Genomic DNA, 18,182 nt, shown 5'->3' with positions numbered 1-18,182 from the left:
CGAAACTTTGTATAAAATTAATTTTTAATAAAAACGAGAGAATTGTGATTCGTAAATAGACTTTTGGTTCTAACGTTATCTTAAATAATTGATTGAACTGAGTCTCTTATATCTTTAAACTCAAAGTTTTGGCTGATAAGAAAATATATAACCAATTCTTTGTACTTTAATAATTAGATCAAAGTGAGGATCCTGATCACTTTAGCCTTATGAGATGGAATAAAGAAAGTAACCATTGAAAGAAATGGAAGGCTTCCCTATAAACGAGGAGCTTAGTCATTGTCTCCATGGTTCTTTATTTCAACGAGCCTTGGTTTACATGTTTAGAGAATTTTGTTGCATTTATTCGCTTAGGTTCTATTCCCAATGATGCAACGATCAAGGAAAAGGAGCCTATATACTTAACGAGGCTTTTGAGATAGAGGTTGCTCATTTGATGATAAGGGCTATGCTGCTATTGAGAAAGAACAATTTTTTTTTTTTTTTTGTAACATGTAGGCAATATGCGAAAGTCGATCCACGTTTATTAGAAATTATTATGTAAAGTATAAACATATTCAACTAACACAAGAATTGATATTTTATCAACTACATGGTTCTAATTTGTTTCACACAACGGAGCTATGACAAAAAAAAAAACTCATTTCAAAGGCACTAATTATACTTCGAATCAAAATATTCCAAAGTGGTTCTATTGAAAAAGAAAAAAAAAATATTTCACATTGGACAAACATTCCTCTTTTGCTTCATTGGTGATAAGAAACTCATTTTAAAACTAGAGTATGTGTTAATTTATTTTTAACAATTTTATTAAGATGTTGTATAAAATATTCATAGTTGATTAAAATACATAAAAAATATATATATAAAAATATTATAAAATCTGTAATTAATACATCATATATATATATATATATATATATATATACAATGAAAATTTTAACTTTTTTAATAAGAGTTGAAATATATTTATATGTATTTAATATAATTTTTTTTTTGGAAATATTAAATCACACAGAAAAAGAAGAAATTCGAGAATAATAATAATAAAGTTTGGAGAGAGACCTAAAAACGTGAGAATAAAAGCCTTGAATTCATACTTTAACAGGTGTGACAATACAATGCTGGCTTTGTAAAGCTGCTGCTTTTATTTTTCTGATTTTTATATATATATACACATAAAAAATTATACATCTAATTAATTAAGTAATACATAAAATAAATAATAATACATTATTAATGCATCACTAATAGTAAAAAAAAAAATTTAATAAAGACAAATCAGATACATAATCTGATTTAAACCTATACTTATAAATAGATTATGGTGAAAATACTAACTATAAATTAAGGCATATGATCAGCAAGCTAATTATATCTACTTTCATGTGAAATCTACACTCTATTATATATATATATATATATATATATATATATATATATATATATATAATTTGCATATGAAAACACAATTCAAAATAAATTACACTAAAATAATCAAATGGGGTAATTATAAATCTATTATTGTATTAGTCAAATGTAAACTTATTGAAATATGTGAAATTATATTAATATCATTTCTTATTTTTATTTACAATAAATCATAAATTAAACATAAATTTATAAAAAAATAAAAAAAATTTAGTACCGATATCGTTTTAATACTTTTAAAGTATCATTTAAACACAATACTAAAAAAATATAATCAGTTAGTAATGACAAAACCAATCGCGTGATTATCATTCTAATAATGTTTTTAAACTTTAGACCTGTGTCTAGAAGATGTTCATGCCAATACATCTTTTACTACATGAATATTTATCTGATTGTATTACGTACATCATTAGTGATAATGATTTATTCGAATAAAATTTTAAAAGTGCATGTTATATTTGGATAAAAAAATAGGGTAAAAGTTGATTTAAATTTATTGAAATAGTAAAAAGATTGTTTTGGTGTATATATATATATATTTTAATGGATTCTAATTTTAATTAATATGTTTTACTATTGCTTATCAAATACGTGAAAATCTACGTCTGAATATAATTTAAGTTTTAAGTAAAATTTTGAATACATTTATGAACTAAACATTTCTAAGAGATAAATATACATAAATTACCTTTCACATATACAATAGAATATAAACTTTATATATATTTTCTGTCACATACCCTTATTTTGTAGGGCCAAAACCATGCAAATTTTTGGTATTATGGTGTTAATTAAAGTTGCCTTTGTTCACAAGTTAGCATGTATAGATCTTATGTTGCCTAGTTTCCTAATTGATATCATCCAAAGGTTTTATATATCCTAATTAAAGTTGTAAGCTCCAAATTCACTGGAATCTATATCTTGTGTAAAGTACTCTTTTGATTTAGGCTATAAAAAAAAAAAAAGAGTACCCTTTTGATTATGACGTTATGAACAGTTTACCCTTTTGAAATTATCACTGGTTAATGATTTACAGAAATTATAGGCTTTAAATCTCTGTTCCTTTTTCTAAACTTCATAACTAGATTAAAAAAATAAATTCATATATAAATTGGGAAAGAAACGAATGAATTAATTAATTTCAGACATAAACAAATGCAGGTAGCCATGGTTATTTGATCAGTTTCTGGTTGGAATTGGGTTAAGATTTATGTGTTGTCATTTTCAGCCAACTCCTTTAAACAGAGGCTTTGGTCCCTAATAGTGACAATGGGACCATCTATACTTACAGCCAGCAGTTGGGACAAACATGCCCTTACCCTACCCAAGGGCACCCATGAACTGACAAAAGCAACCTCTTCACACGCCAAGACTGCCCCACGTAACATGTGTACACATGATATATATATATATATATCTATATGTATGTATGTATGTATGTATACATGCATACATAACATGTTTACATATACATAGGAATTACAGAGAATATGATGGCTGATGAAGAATATATATAATTAGGTGGTGTGTGGAGAAAAAGATATATTCTTGCACCAAAAGACAACTATAAGACAAATAGTAATTTCACTATGCATTATACTGGGGAATACCCTCTTCATGCCCTTGTGTTTCCCACTAAACTTTCTGAACCAAACCTTCAAAAGTAAAGAACAAGTATATATATACATATATATACAGGCTAAGAATTAAAATACACACGCATATATACAAAGATTTCTCTTTATTACATATATGTGTATATATTATGCTAGTTGCGAAGCCAAAACCAAAAGCACATTCATTGCAGGAACAATTGATTCCAAGAAAAGAAAGAAGAAGTGGGAATTCTTTTACAGTCTGCACTGTTTTTCATAATAAAGATTAGAAAAAGGAAAAGGAAAATAATTTACCAGCAAGAGGCCAAAGAATTGTAAAGCTAGCAAAAGGGTATTTGACTCTATCATATCATGTCAATAATGAAGTTTTACAGTCCACCCAAATCATATATATATATATATATATATATATATGGAAAACACAAAACAGAAACTCCCTTTCTATACAACTTTACTTTTGTTATTAATTAACCTTTTCTTGGGTGGTCTTTCTCTTGGTTAGGGTTCTTATCCAACCCTGCTTTCTGACCTTCACACCCTCCACCTTGGCTGCCACGTGGCAGGCTGTAGACCTCTTGAGCCTGATGAGGTGGAAGAGGTGACCAATCCGCCTGCGCCACCTCAGCGGGGAACGTGATTTGGCATGCTCTATCACACTCTTGTTGCTGTGATTGTTCCATGACATGCTGCAGTGCTCTAGAGATACCTTTGATACTGTGCCCTTCTCCCATGATGCAACTCCATTCTCTTCAAACTTTATTGATATGAATGACTCTGCATAATTAATTAATCTACGTTAATTACTAATTAAAATATGTAGATATATATATATATATATATATATATGTTATACAATTAACAACTGAGATCACCACTAGCTACTTCTGTATGTACTTAACTGTTTATTTACTTTGAAAGTACGTATGCTTTACTTAAATCGCATTATATAGATATAATTAATTTTAACTGTATTGAACTTATAGGATATATATACATAAGATAAAAGCTGGAAATCGATTATGAAAAGAAATGACATCTATGTGGATTGGGCAAAGATTTAATAGGGATATCCATTGATTAATTCACACTGCATGAATTCGCATTACTGATAATATTGATTATTATAATTAGTATTATCTCTCAGTGCATAAGAATTAATCTGCATGGTATTTTATGAGTGTGTGTGTATATATATATAGAGAGAGAGAGAAAGAGATATATATAGGGGAATTAAGTACTTAATGGTGCTTCATTAGATTTGGCAATTAATTAACTCAACTGGTTTTGAAAGCTCCCTGATTATAAGCTTGACAAAAAATCTACTAGTTAAGAAATTATTCATGACTTTCATCCTCTTTCAATACAAATTTCTTTTTAAACAACTAGTCTTGAAAAAAGTCTAAAACAATTATTCTGATTTTTTCTTTCCTAGTTAAGAAAATTCCAACTGATCTACCCAAAATCTCAGCATTATACATGTATAATCATATGTAAGAAAATATTTATAGATTTGCTGAAAGCTGAAATCAAAAATAGAAAAGATGATCTATATATATATATATACTGTCATTAATTAATCTCCAATTGACTGCCCCTTAGATTTAATGGAGTTAGTTAGTTATAATATATGCTTGGAGTTGTCTTGGAGACCACTCTTTTCTCACAATAAACTTTAACTCTACGCATGGATATATACAGACACCCACATGCGAATACAGACATATATGTATGTATATCTGACTGTGTTGATGGCGTCGTGATAATTTAAGCAAGAATAATGATACCTTCGTGACTGGTGGAGGCTGCATCGTGATGATGATGAGAGTTGTGATCAGACTTCCATTGCCGGCTGAGAAGTGAAGTGAAAGCAAAGATCTTGGGAAAGTTGGTTTGAATATTTTTCCGGCCGCTGGATCTGGCAGAGGACGTCGACGACGACGAACGGCGGCCGTGAGATTGCTTGGCAGCCAAGATGAGTAGCCTTTCGTTTAAGCACAGTGCACAGACGCCCACAACAATCTGTTTTGGGTGGAAGTAGCAGCATGAATTGTCTTCTCTGTATAATCCATTCATCATATATATGAAGAGTTGCAGAAAGTTTGAAGTGGAAAGAGTTAGAAAACTTAGGGATAGAAGATTTGTAAACTGAAGTTGGAGATAAGAAGTGAATAGAGATACCAGTTTATATATAACTGCATTAAATTTGTTGGGTCATTTATATATGGTAGAGAGATATCATTATGATAATGGACCCACCAACATACGTATGTGTGTGTATATATATATATATAAGTTGGGGCAATGTTTATTTGAAAGGAAGTTGCAAGGAACTTTTTTCTGCTCAAAAGCCATATCTTTTTTTTTTTTTTTTTCAAACCTTTTCTTTATAGTTATTAATAATTTACTAGATAATATTTCAATAATGGTAAATTTTTTCAAATTTTTTATATACGTATAAGTATATACACATAAATTAACTCCGACTAATTATCTAGTTATTTTATTTTATTCTATTTTGGTGATTAAGTTATCAACGAGTCAAGTTTCAAACTCTCAAATTAGATTACTTTCTAATTCCTCTTTTTTTTTTAGTGATAAACTACTTTTTCATTCAATTAACTCTAAAGAAAAACTCACAATGATTAAAACTAATTAGAATCTAATTATTTCACTTTGATTTGAGTAATGTTTAAATATGAGATGGGTGTAAATTTCTGGGTTATTTCAACAAACGGAAGACTACCTTTCCTCTATTATAAATTTTGATGCTTCCCTTTTTTAATTTGGGGATTAAACCAACTAATCAAGATTTGTCTTTGAATCCGGTGGTTATTATAATTATTTGATTTTAATAGTTACTGATAAAATTCTCACCCATGGATAAAAAGACACGGGTCTTGTTGAAATTGGTGCTGTGGAGAGCAAAATTGGGTAACCAAAATTTGGGTGATTTGAGTTGGTGGCTAAGAGGGAGGCCTAGGTTGGAAAAAAGCAAGAATGGGGAATGGATTTTGATGGTAAGAAAGTCAAAATTTCCGACTCCCACTTGATTTGAAAGTCATGAAAAGGCACAAGGTGTGTAGGGTATTGGAGTAACCCAAAGCAATCTAACATAAGCTTGGTTTGGTAGTCTTCTTGGCATCATCAAAATCTTCATTCTCAATTTTGCATTTCTCTCCATCATGAACCACATGTGCTTCCCATACTTTTAACGGATGAACTCGGAACTCTATTTGTTTCGTACAACGACAAAGAATTACTACATTTGTTAACTTCTCTAAAATCTAGGCACATCAAATTAAGGAACTTGGAAGTTTATGCTTTCTATGTTGCGTATGAGATTACAATATAATCATGATTTAGGAGTAGAAAATTTATTATCATTTTGAACGAGATCGCTTAATAGAAATTTTCGAAAAATTTAAACAAGACGAATAGCATCCTGGGAAACGATACAAATTATCATGTCAATGTGGATATGTGAGAAGAGGAGAAAGTGATTGTGGAAGAAGAAAAGAAAATAAAAAGTGATATTCATAAGAGGTAGGGATGAAACATACTAAAAGGCTTAAAAAAGTGACAGAAACAAAGAAGCTAATAGTCACATGGGGAGAAGGGGTGGCTGTTTCCATAATGGTTAGCTTAAAGTCAAGTTCACATCACCCACCAAAGTTTGGTTATGGGCAATTGTGGGTCTCCTCCTTTTCCTTCACCACCACTTATTTTAATCTTCCTCTTAACTTTCTCTCAACCAACTCACCCCTTGCTTATCTTTTTCCTTTATTTATATATGTAAATATATATATTATATTATAAAAGTACTATTGACTCTTCTATACTCTGAAAATTGACTCCTGTTGTTTCTCCAAAAAAAAAAAAAAAGGAAAAAGAAAATCGACTCCTGTTGGATCCAATATTGATATGTGTAGACTGAAAAAAAGTGGATTGACAGTGGTACAAGCACCAACCAGAACAGAGATCCAGTTTTTGGGGAGCTTGTATATGGTTTCTTCATACAGCTTGTTTGCTACCTGTCAAGATCACAAAGCGTAAGAGCACGGTTTTCATCTCATAGATCAATTCAGTAGGGTTAATGGAAACTGATAAGAGATCAAATTTCATTATTCAGCATTATCCTTACAAATTGAAGCTATTAACTCTGTAAAAAGCCCAAGTACGCAAAAAACAATGATATATCTTTTTGTAGTTTCCTATGACCAAGTCCTAACCAAGAGGAGTAGAAAAGAGAAAGGAAAATTGAGTACGACTAATTCAACAACATAATCTAAAATTCCATACAAGAAGGAGTGTACCAAAATTTATGATGAATATAGATTAGCAAGGTCTTCAGAGAATGTCTTCCTGATGACTTCTCTTTTCAGCTTCAGCGCTGCAGTGACTAAACCAGATTCAGGAGTCCATGGAGTAGAAAGCAACTTGATCTTTGCAGGGATCTCAAACTTCTCCAAGCGCGATTTTTTGCCCACCTAGAAGTATGAGGGAAAAACATTAGAGCCAAAAATGGAAAAATCCCAAATTTAAATCCATAATTGATCAAGGTGCACAAGTGAAAAAGTGTTTTTTCAATGTGGCAAACAGCTTAATGTGAGAAGGAAATGACCATCAAAGCTACTCAATCAAAATGAGACTTTGCAGAAAAGAAATTTATTAAGTGAAGGTCCACTTGGGAGCAAAGCACATACGAAACCCCAGCAAAAAACACTGGGACTTCATGATTTTTTAGTTAAAGTAAAAAGAACATGATTCTGTGGCTAATGGAGGCCACATGTAACAAGAAGCATCAACCCTTTCTTTTCCAACGAGTCTAAACATATACCAGTGTCTCCGAACAGGCTATTCACACCAAATAAATTCCTTAATGTATATAAGAAAATTTTTGAAAATTTACAGGTGCAATAAAGATATTTTCAGAGTCTACTGAGTTTTAAGAGCTTTTACCGCAACAGAGAAAAGCCGACGAGAACTTCAAATTAATTCCCTTCACACCTCCCTAAATCTAAATTAATTTTAATTCTGATCAGGAGAACATTACATACCTTAACAAGCGATGCAAGGACTTCCTTCACAGTTTCTTCTTTTTGACACAAATTTTCAAAATCAGAATAAACAATTCCTTTCTTTGAAACCCAATCTTCCAAAGCAGGCTGGGAAGCCACCACAAGAGCCACACAGTAACTGTGAAATGGATCAGCATGCAACATAATATTTTCAACATACGGACTCACAATGAGAGCAGCCTCAACCTGTGAGAGATATTCAATCCCTTATTAGGAATGACCAAACGGTTTTTTCTTCTGTTTTAGTTTGTGGACACTTTTACCTTTCCAAGGGAAACATATTCTCCATGCTGAAGTTTAACTATGTCCTTTTTACGGTCAATTATCTCAAGGCAGCCATCAGCATGAAACTGCCCTATGTCACCTGAATAGAACCATCTCATTCCCTTCTCATCAACCTTCTCATAATGAAAAAAGAAACAGTATAATTAACAAATCCCGATAAAAAGGAAAAAGTGCATCCACATTACTTGAGAAAAAACGGAGCAGGCATATTAAAATCAATACTCTTACCTTGTAAACTTCTTTTGTTTTCTCTTCATTCTTGAAATATCCGAGTGTAACATTTGGACCACCAATAACTATTTCTCCACGAGGAAATGGAGAATCACTAACTAAATATCCACCCTCTGCCCAATCTACTAACTGAAATAAAAATTGTTCTTTAAAGAAAAAATAGATACGGAAATAAATTTTGTGTTACATGATGAATATAAATCTGTTGAACTGTAAGGACATTCATGATTAACTTAAGAATATAAGATAATCAAATTAATAAGAATAAATCATAATCTCAAGGAACTGTTCACTTCACAGATTTGAGGATCCCTTACGTGCATCACTTATCGTGAATTCATTTTCTTGGGTTAGAATACCAATATTTGGAAATAGATTGGTTCATTTAGCTTACAAAGATTTTAAGGTATATAGAATACTTTTATTTAGTTCAATAGGAAATCTCATGAAAATTCTGAAAATATTAGGAAAATATTTTTCTTGCCTTCACTAAAAAGTACTCATTAAGTATTTGATAATATAGTGGTTCAAATTTAAAAAAAAAAAAAAAAAAAAAAAAAAACACATAACATCAAATAAGCACCCAATATGGTCTTTTTAACAAAAGTTCCACCGAGCTACTTGGACGACACTACTTTCAAGTTATCTTTGCACAAATATAAGTGTGATCCCTGTTGCTTAGCCTAATTGCAGTTCAATCTCTGTGCTTTGCCTTGTGTCAGTTTAGTATACAGTGATTTGATTTACATAAATCTTTTGTTTTAAGAATGATACTTGCGCTTGTCTGGATTCTAACGAGTTTAAAGTTTAAGCAAATCAAAATTAGGAAAAACCCCAAAACAATTACAACATAATAGCCTTAAAAAATAATGATCTTACGTATAATAGCAAAAAAACCAAACCGCATGATACTGAACTATCACAAAGAGAATTAAAAGGATTGAACTGCAGTTAATCTAAATCATATGGGACAAAACATTTGGAAGTTTTATGCATCACATGTTTAGGAGATTAGCCTGCTTCTGGAAGCTTGTTTTGCCAAAAAAACATGACTAGAAGAAAAGGGTTTTGCAATTGATGGTTAAGTAGGAAGTTAGATCATCTCTGTCTTTTTGGATGAAAAAATAAGGATATTTTGGTAGAAGAGTCAAACTAAGTATGGGAATGGAAGATATCCACCCCCTTCTATGGGTTTTAGATTTCCAATCTATGCCATTTTATTCCTAGGAGCAACAAATCTCTGAAAAAACCCTGGGATATTGCAATGTCATTTTACCCCTTCAAGTAAACGACCCTTAAAGCTTTAAAGGAAAAATTTAAACAAAAAACCTTGAGATATTGCAGAAACAAGATGTCTCGTGTACAAAGAATCAGATTCAGTGCATAGCATCATTTATATATTGTAAGAGATCCATGTCCAAGAAAGTTAGGAAGAATGAAAATTTGAGCACTGGGGATGCAAAGACCAATTTAAACCCATAAGGAATTAGAGAAACCATTTCTTTTGGGTGGGTAGGGTAGTTAGTGTTTGGATGTGCAGGTGTATACAGAGAGAGGAGGAGATGAAAGAAATTGTGATTTTCATACTTCAATCTCGACTATCAATGAAACAAATGGGAAGGATAGGACAGGAAGAGGATTGGTGTAGACTGGCAGCCAAAGCCTTCAAAAAAGGCTATGATTATCCTTCTGATGACAGTCTGAATCTCAAGATTATTATCCAAACATTTGGACACTCTCCAGGCTCTAACTAGTAAATGATAAATATGCTTTCGAATCTAGAACATGCAGTTTGTCTCACATGTTGATGCTAACTGTTCAACTTAAACATCGACTGCTAGATGTATAGACAAATCATTAAGACCTAGAAATAAGTCAACATTCAAATCCCATTCAGAAACCAACCACCATTCACGACTTGTAATCTCATAGATTTTCTGAAAAAAATGGACGGAGCCCTGGAGTTTTGTTCAAACACTTCTAAGTAAAATGATCCTGTCTTACCTTAATGAATGAGCAAGGAAGTGGTGCACCAACACGACCAACAGATGTATCATCAAACTCAGAGAAGGTCCCACCAGCACAAGTTTCAGTGAGACCATATCCTTGACCTATTGGAGCACTGGAAAACATCAAGCAGTTAAGGCTACAATTCTCAGAGAAGGAATAAATTATTGGGAAACTAAGCTCAAAAAACAAGATAAAATGTAGCACAGAAAGATGGACTTATTAGCCTCTATTTCTTAACAGATAAACAAGATACCAACGGATGAAAATCTTCATGTATCCTTCATAAGTAATAACAGTACAGGTGTTAAGAATTTCTCCAAGTTACAATAACCAAAAATATTGTAGTGCTCCAGCCATTTGGACGGGAATACTTTTTTTTTCTTTATATATCTATATAAAAGAAGAAACATTATTAGAAAAGAAAGAAGGAAAAAATTATTAAAGAGAACAAGACGTCCTCCAAAAGACGGTTTTAGAATGTTAAAATTGCTTATAAGCTGCTTCAACTCCAACCAATTTTTCCCCCCTGACACAAAGCTTCACACACTTTTCTTCAAATAAAGCCCAAACAGGCTCTTAGTTTGTAATCTTATTTATTACTCCTGCTAAATTGTTTTCTCTATGACAAGTAGATGTACCCGCATGTCATTATCAAGACATCTAATGACATTTATAATTATCTGTATAAGCTGCTTTTATCGACTATCTGTATAAGCTGCCTTATTTGGCAGAAGACTGTTTCTTAACTATTATTATCACAAGAACTGATTTTATGAGATCAAGTTTCCAAAGAAACAATAAATGTGACTGTTCTGCAAGCATCCACATCAAATACAGATTGTAGTTAAATGGCATGGGTGAGAACTAGGATAACAAATGGTACACTTATGCCTGTGCTTGAGCATAGCAATTCCATCCATTGCCATCAATGAAATACTAATTCAATCATGAAACACCAATCTTCACCATTTACCAAGCAAGGGACCAGCCTTAAATAAAAGCTTTGATCTTGCATCAATTCAAAATAAATATTTACTAAAAGCACTAATCCTGCCATCATATCTGATGTCTTTAACCGATTCACAAGAGAACATGTTGTGGAGAATAAAGTATAAATTTTATTGAATAATAGGGCCCTATATATATATACAGGTTTTTATAAGCAATAAAAGGAAATACTAGTAATTACATGGGAGGAGTATATTACTAATATACCACCTACCCTACTTACCATACAGACACAATTTCCAACACACATTTTGCTTACAATCGGACAATAAACCATAAAGGAAATATAGAAAGAAGTCACAACCACTTTTACTACTCTAAGAGCTTTATTTTATAGATTAATGCAATGGTTGATTCTAACAATAAATATACCTATTATTATCATTGCTAAGGATTAAGGAAGCAACATTTATTGTCTGACAATAAGGACAGCCTAAGACACTCTATGCTAGAGTAAAATACACTATTTGGTGTTTGCTAAAACTCAGCATGTTAGAATTTGTTAACACTCTTCATGTTAACCCTGGGTCCACCTAATGAGCAAAAATAGATGAGATTAGTTTTCACTTTATCCACAGCCATAGGGTACTACTGTACATAAACTCAGAAAATATGCTTTTTTCACAAAGTCCAGATAGAACATTTTATAACCATACTAACCCAAGACAAATATTGATGAATCTTTGAGTATCACCAGAAAGAGGAGCACCACCAGAAAGCAAAAACCGGATGCGACCTCCCAAAATTGCTCGAACCTTTCTGAACACAAGAAAGTTCCAAAGAAGCTTTTCCAAGCCCCAAGCTCCAAACCAACTCCCGTTAATTGCAGACAGTCGACGAGCATATGCCAAGTCAAACAATTTCTTTGATAACCCACCTTTTGCATCTACCTGAATTACGAATACTCACTATTCATGGAATTGAAATTATTTTCAAAAACAGGTTCTCAAGGAACAACTATATGTCTCTATGTTTGCATGCAAAAATCCACAAACCTTCTTCCGCACACCATCTCTTACACGATCAAGAATTGCTGGAACAGCTGTCATCACTGTTGGCCTCAAGACTGTGGCATCCCCTTTTGTTCCTTTCTTTATCTTGTTTGATGTGTCAGTAAGAGTCAAAGGGGAACCATATCCTATAGCACTTCCAACAGCAGCGATTACATTCTACATAACAAATGGTTAAACCTGTTAAAACATACTGCAAAAGAAAATTATCTTTTATAGATCTTATCCTCTTCCACCTAATAATTCTGAGAGTTGTCATAATTTGCACCCTGAAATTTCAATTGAAAAAATTGCCTCCTACAGTTTTACAGCATCCTTATTTGGAGTTTTGTCTGCTTAATAAACCCTTGCTAATTTTTATTTCAAAAAAAAATAAACCCATGCTAATTTTAGTGCAAACAGCAATTTAAAATGCAATTGTAAGGCTTAAGGAGTTGTTAGCTCAACCAAGTGCAGCTAGCAAATTTGAACCACCACAAAATTGAGAGTGAAAATGCAGGAAAAAACCCAGAATCTTTCGATGAGAAATGCATCTCTCTAGTAAATGACTCTTATATAATTCAGAATGGTTGAAAGTATCCACCAATAGGAAATATAGTTAGACAATTCATCCATGCAAATCCTCATTACCTCAGCTGCTAATTCAAGGATGTGCGCCAGGGGTAAGTATGCCATGTAAACATCCTTGCTTCCAAGGCCAGGAACGATTGTCATGACAGCAGAAACTACAGCTAGCACATTGGCATGTGTCATCATTACCCCCTATAGAATATAGACGTGATGAAACAGGAATTAATACTCTGGAATATACTTAAATAATCATTTCCCAACTTCTGAAGATTTAAATATCATGCTGATAGATATCTGATTAATTGTAAAGCAATTACTTAGATGTTTTGATTTCTTATAATCATAAGGAAGATTATGATCCAAGACACACTGATGCAGAACCAGAAGACTCGAAAATAGAAGAATTTTAGTACTAAGAAATATTATCAAAATAAGTATGTTATTATGATGGTCCATGTCTTATTAGGAATATTTAGCTTACTTCAGAATTATTATATAGTTTATGAGGTTAAGAATTATCCACAAAATTTAGTTAATTTCCATTCTAGGAATTTAGCATTAGCACTTCCTACTAAGGATTCCTATTGTGTTATGTGTTCTATTTTTCTATTTTTGGATGTATGCTAGTGCTTACACAAAGAGTATCCCTAGCATTATTTCAGAATGCTTCTGTTATATCTTTTTTTTTTTAGATAACAGAATGCTTCTGTTATATCATTAGATAATATTCAGAATATTGAGTTGCTTCTTGAGATCCAAGATCTTCAGTTTTCGTTCTTTGTTTAATTTATTTCTACTTCTCCGTTCAAGTTCTCCTTATCCTGTGTCACATGCCCACAAGACCGAAAGTACATTCCACAATCCAATGCTTTCTTAAGCTTTTTATATCTAAAGTATTATCTGTAATCTCAGAAGGAGGAACATAGTTAATGAAACAAATAAAAACAAGGAACAAACATATTTGGTACCATCTAAAAGCCAAATGATTAAGGCATAAAGAATTATTTTGTAACAGTTAAGAGCGAAAGAATTCACGACATCCTAGGAAAGTGACATTTCTCCTCAAAAGGGAGATTACTACTGTTTTCCAGAAAACAACAAGCCTGAAGGACTTCAATCATCTCTTAAATTCTTTATTAGCAAAGAGTTGCTCTCAGAAAATATATTAGCAGAGAGACGCAAAGATGCAGGATGAGAGATTAAAGTGAAAAACCATTTTAGTCTTTTTTACTTTTTTTAGTGTTAGGAAATATTGTACGTAATAGTTATGTATTTTACAATTTTATTTTGTCTTTAGCTTACTTAGCTTATCTAGTTAATATAAGATAGATTTGAGGAATCATGAGTTTATCAGAATTTAGAAAGGTTCTGTTAGCTTTTCTTATTCTATCTGGAAGCTATTGTCTTATCAAAAATCAACCATTAAGAAACAATTAGGATTTTATCTGGAACAAAGATGAGCAAGTATTACAGAAGATAAAAATTAAAAGCACAGTAGAGATGAATCTAACCTTGGGCAATCCAGTACTCCCACTTGTGTACATTATGACTGCAATATCAGCTGAAAGAGGTAAATCAGGATAAACAGGATTTTCTCGGCCAAGTTTCTCAACATCAGAGAACAAAGTGATCATCCAGCTGCCGCTCTGCCCATTAGATGGAATCTCATCATCCATACATATCACCCGTTTGACTGTGTCAAGTTGTCCCCTTATGTCTGCAAGTTTTTTCAGTTCTTTGCTCCCACAAATCACAGTTGTAACTTCTGTCTGGAAACAAAGATAAATGAACAACACGGTAAAACAAAACTTAGAAATCCAAGCCAATCATAATTGCTCGAGTGGTAGCTAAAACTTTAAATTCCAGCAGTAAAAATTCAGAGCACAAATCCAGTAGTGATTGTTCTCTATAACCAAAGAATTTGTGTCTAGTTAGCCAACTAAATACATTATTTGACTACATGTCAGAAAAGAGAAGAGATAACTTGAAGAATACGTTACCAGATCAAATTAAATTACAAACTTCTATTAAAATATGAAATTGGGAAGAACTGATACATCCACTTAAGGAATTTTCATCAAGTACTACATAGAATCAGGTCTATTGTCAAACATACTAGTGACAGACATTTTACAAGTATATTGTATAAATAAACATCAATTTCCAACAAAACCAATCACAAATGCCAAGAATAATTGTATACATGCTTATATATATAAGATATATCATTGTTATGGTGCCAACAAGGATATATATACAGAGAGGAGGTGGAGAGAAAGAGAGGAAGAAAGATATATATATAGAGAGAGAGAGAGAGAACCTCATTTAATGAGTGACAAAGGGCCTCTTCCCCCAGAGACGCATAGATAGTCACCACTGTGACATTGCGCCTAAAACAACCCTGACAACAGAAAACCACATCAGTTATATTCTAATCAATCAAAACACATGCAGGATTCATCTTTCCTACAGATTGTACAATCTGTGTGGACTTCAATGCCACCATCTTCAAGTACATCCAATTGCCAGGAAACAAATCTTCGAAAGCAAAATAGTTCAATTTATTATATTTTACATGGCATTTTCTTTTAATAGTTCCCTTAAAATCTTGAATAAACTATAGATAATATAACTCTGAAATTCATCAAAGGACAGTCATCTTGAAAGTAATAGGGTATGTGGGCTAAGCACCTGCAATGCAATAAACCATTCTTCTCTTGTATCTGCAAAGATGGCCACACGTTCCTCCCTTTTATGACCAAGTTGAACTAAGCCAGAAGCAAAGTTGCATACAGATTCAAATGCTCTCCCATAAGTTAACCACTCATAGTCTCCCAAATGAAGCTTCTCGAAGGATTTTCCATCCTCAGTTACTTCAATTTCCCTTGAAATCAACTTCCTAGTTCCAAGCAAGATTTTATATCTGTATTGCCTGCAAGACTGCTCAAAAAGTTCTGCAAGAGTGGAAATGCCATCCCAAGCTGAACTTACAGGAGACTCAAACCTATAATTTCGAATAGCATACCCAGGTTCCCCACCAACATCAACAGGCACCCCTCGTTTTTTCACATTCTTGGAATTTCGAAAGAAAAAAGTCACTAGAAGAGGGATGAGGGCACCAACAAAATAGGCACTCATCTTTTGAGGATTCTGTGCCCCCAAAACAGATCTACCTACTCAGGTGCTGAAGATAGAATCACATTCAATCATGCCCATTAGCTCAAAATACAGAGAAAGTATATCCAAAACAAACAAATTGAATGCGTTGCTAAATAATGAACAGGTAAAACATATCAGCAGAAATACCTTGCTTTACTAGAGCAAGTAACGAATTAAGCATGTGCAAAAATAAGCGTCAGTCATAACTAGAGAAGTTGAAATAGCTAATCTATGTACAGTAAATTCAATCACTCCCAAGCCTCAGAGAGCTATCAAGTCTTCACCAACATAAACATTTAAAAAAAAAAAAAAACAAGCAAGTCATGAAAAAGAAATAAACACCTTAAATCCAAGGAGCCATAAATATATATATATATATATATATATATATAAAGACAGAGAAATCTGCTAGTCAGTGTTGCTTATATTTATAGAACACTATGACAAAGAACACTGTAGAAAAGTAACAAGTCCTAAAAATCGCATGGTCAATTAAATACTTTCTTCCATGAAAAGAAAAGAACCATATACATATTCAGCTCTGCTCACCAAACAAGGCACATTTGAAACGATACCAGATACCAAACAAAGTTAAGCCACAGAAACCAAGGAAAGGAACAACAGTAAGAAGAAAGAACACATTTAAAAACAGAAAGCGGACGAATGAAGCAAATTACCTTCAGAATACAGGAAATAAGAGGAGAAGAAGAAGTGAAACGAGCGTCATTACCGAGATTCAAGCTATAAGTAGAGGAGACGAGAGAGACTGAGAGAGGATCAAAACAATGGCGTCAATAAAAGTGGCTTGTACGGTGGTTTTCGAGCTTGGGCGGAGAGATCGAGAGTAGGGAACTTGGAGTTTCAGGAAGGAATAGTCTACTGTTTAACCCTCTGCCTCTGCTGTGCGATTCTGTTTTCGTGTATTTTTCTTTAATTTTGATGTTGCGGGTTTCGTGGGACTATAAAAAAAAAAAACAAAACTGAGAAGAGGAGTTGGGTTGTTTAGGACCATACACGTGGCAGTTTTAGTTAGGTTGCGGAGGTGATCTGGACCGTTGAATCGGGTGAAGGAGAGTGCTGGATATGGTGCATGAGGCCCAGGTGCCATGCAGTGGAAACTACTTGTAGCTTTTAAATTCAAGAGACCCTACACGACAACAAGTACATTTAAGTTTGCCAATTTTTTATTTTATAACATTATTTTTTTTTATTTAAAAAAAGAGCCACAGACTGTAATTTTAAATTGTAAATATAAATAATTATATTTTTATATAAAGTATATAGAGACTCTTCTATAAACAACTAATTATTTAACTGTTGTTTGAATAGACGGTTGTTATTTATGTATATAATTAATTGACCATTATCATATCTAGTTTGGACATTTTCTTTGGGTACAATTTTTAATGTAAGCTTTGGTGTTATTAATAATATTCTTTAGAATATCTTAGACTAGTTATTAGATATAGAGTTTATCCGTATTAACGAAAAAATAAATACTATTACCTGTTAATTAAAAAAATAATTTATAGTTTAATTATACGTCGGATTGAAATTAAATTACATTCCCTCAAGTTTACTTATTATAATTATTGACTTTAATTGTTATCAAAAGTACGTTATACGATATCCCAAGTTAACAAAATTCTTTCCTTGAAACACAAATTGATCTAAATCAAATTGTCAGCAGCCAGTTGAATAAATGAAGTTTATAATAATATTCCATTTGAAAAATTATATTTTTAACTTGCAAATTCTTTTTTTAAAAAATTAAATATATA

The 18,182-nt window shown here is 32.4% G+C and overlaps 1 protein-coding gene and 1 pseudogene across 4 annotated transcripts; both read right to left on the bottom strand.

Moving 5' to 3' along the window:
• Positions 1-3,001: 3,001 nt before the first annotated feature.
• LOC110813590 (uncharacterized) lies at positions 3,002-5,262 on the bottom strand (annotated as a pseudogene). Its single transcript, XR_015813404.1, has 2 exons — positions 4,835-5,262; positions 3,002-3,824 (listed from the first exon to the last, which is right to left on the bottom strand). The product of XR_015813404.1 is annotated as an uncharacterized LOC110813590 (transcript).
• Positions 5,263-6,563: 1,301 nt separating this feature from the next.
• LACS9 (long chain acyl-CoA synthetase 9) lies at positions 6,564-17,348 on the bottom strand. Of its 3 annotated transcripts, none has more exons than XM_022040693.2 (12): positions 15,934-17,348; positions 15,563-15,643; positions 14,754-15,011; positions 13,303-13,434; positions 12,658-12,831; positions 12,323-12,552; positions 10,649-10,766; positions 8,642-8,773; positions 8,392-8,526; positions 8,108-8,314; positions 7,364-7,537; positions 6,564-7,081 (listed from the first exon to the last, which is right to left on the bottom strand). In XM_022040693.2, the coding sequence occupies exons 1-11, from the start codon at positions 16,378-16,380 to the stop codon at positions 7,370-7,372; spliced, it is 2,082 nt and encodes a 693-aa protein (XP_021896385.1). In that variant the 5' UTR covers positions 16,381-17,348; the 3' UTR covers positions 6,564-7,081; positions 7,364-7,369. The 3 variants fall into 3 exon arrangements, with proteins under 3 accessions (XP_021896385.1, XP_021896384.1, XP_021896383.1); XM_022040692.2 differs by lacking the exon at positions 6,564-7,081 and having other exon boundaries at positions 7,141-7,537; positions 15,934-16,426; positions 17,079-17,348; XM_022040691.2 differs by lacking the exon at positions 6,564-7,081 and having other exon boundaries at positions 7,141-7,537; positions 15,934-16,426; positions 17,132-17,348.
• Between the last annotated feature and the right edge of the window lie 834 nt (positions 17,349-18,182).

This window comes from Carica papaya, chromosome 1, assembly GCF_054855325.1.
Source record: "Carica papaya isolate Zhongbai chromosome 1, ASM5485532v1, whole genome shotgun sequence".
Lineage (NCBI taxonomy): Eukaryota > Viridiplantae > Streptophyta > Magnoliopsida > Brassicales > Caricaceae > Carica > Carica papaya.
The sequence above is the reverse complement of the archived record's forward strand: the minus strand, read 5'-3'. Positions and strand labels throughout refer to the sequence as shown.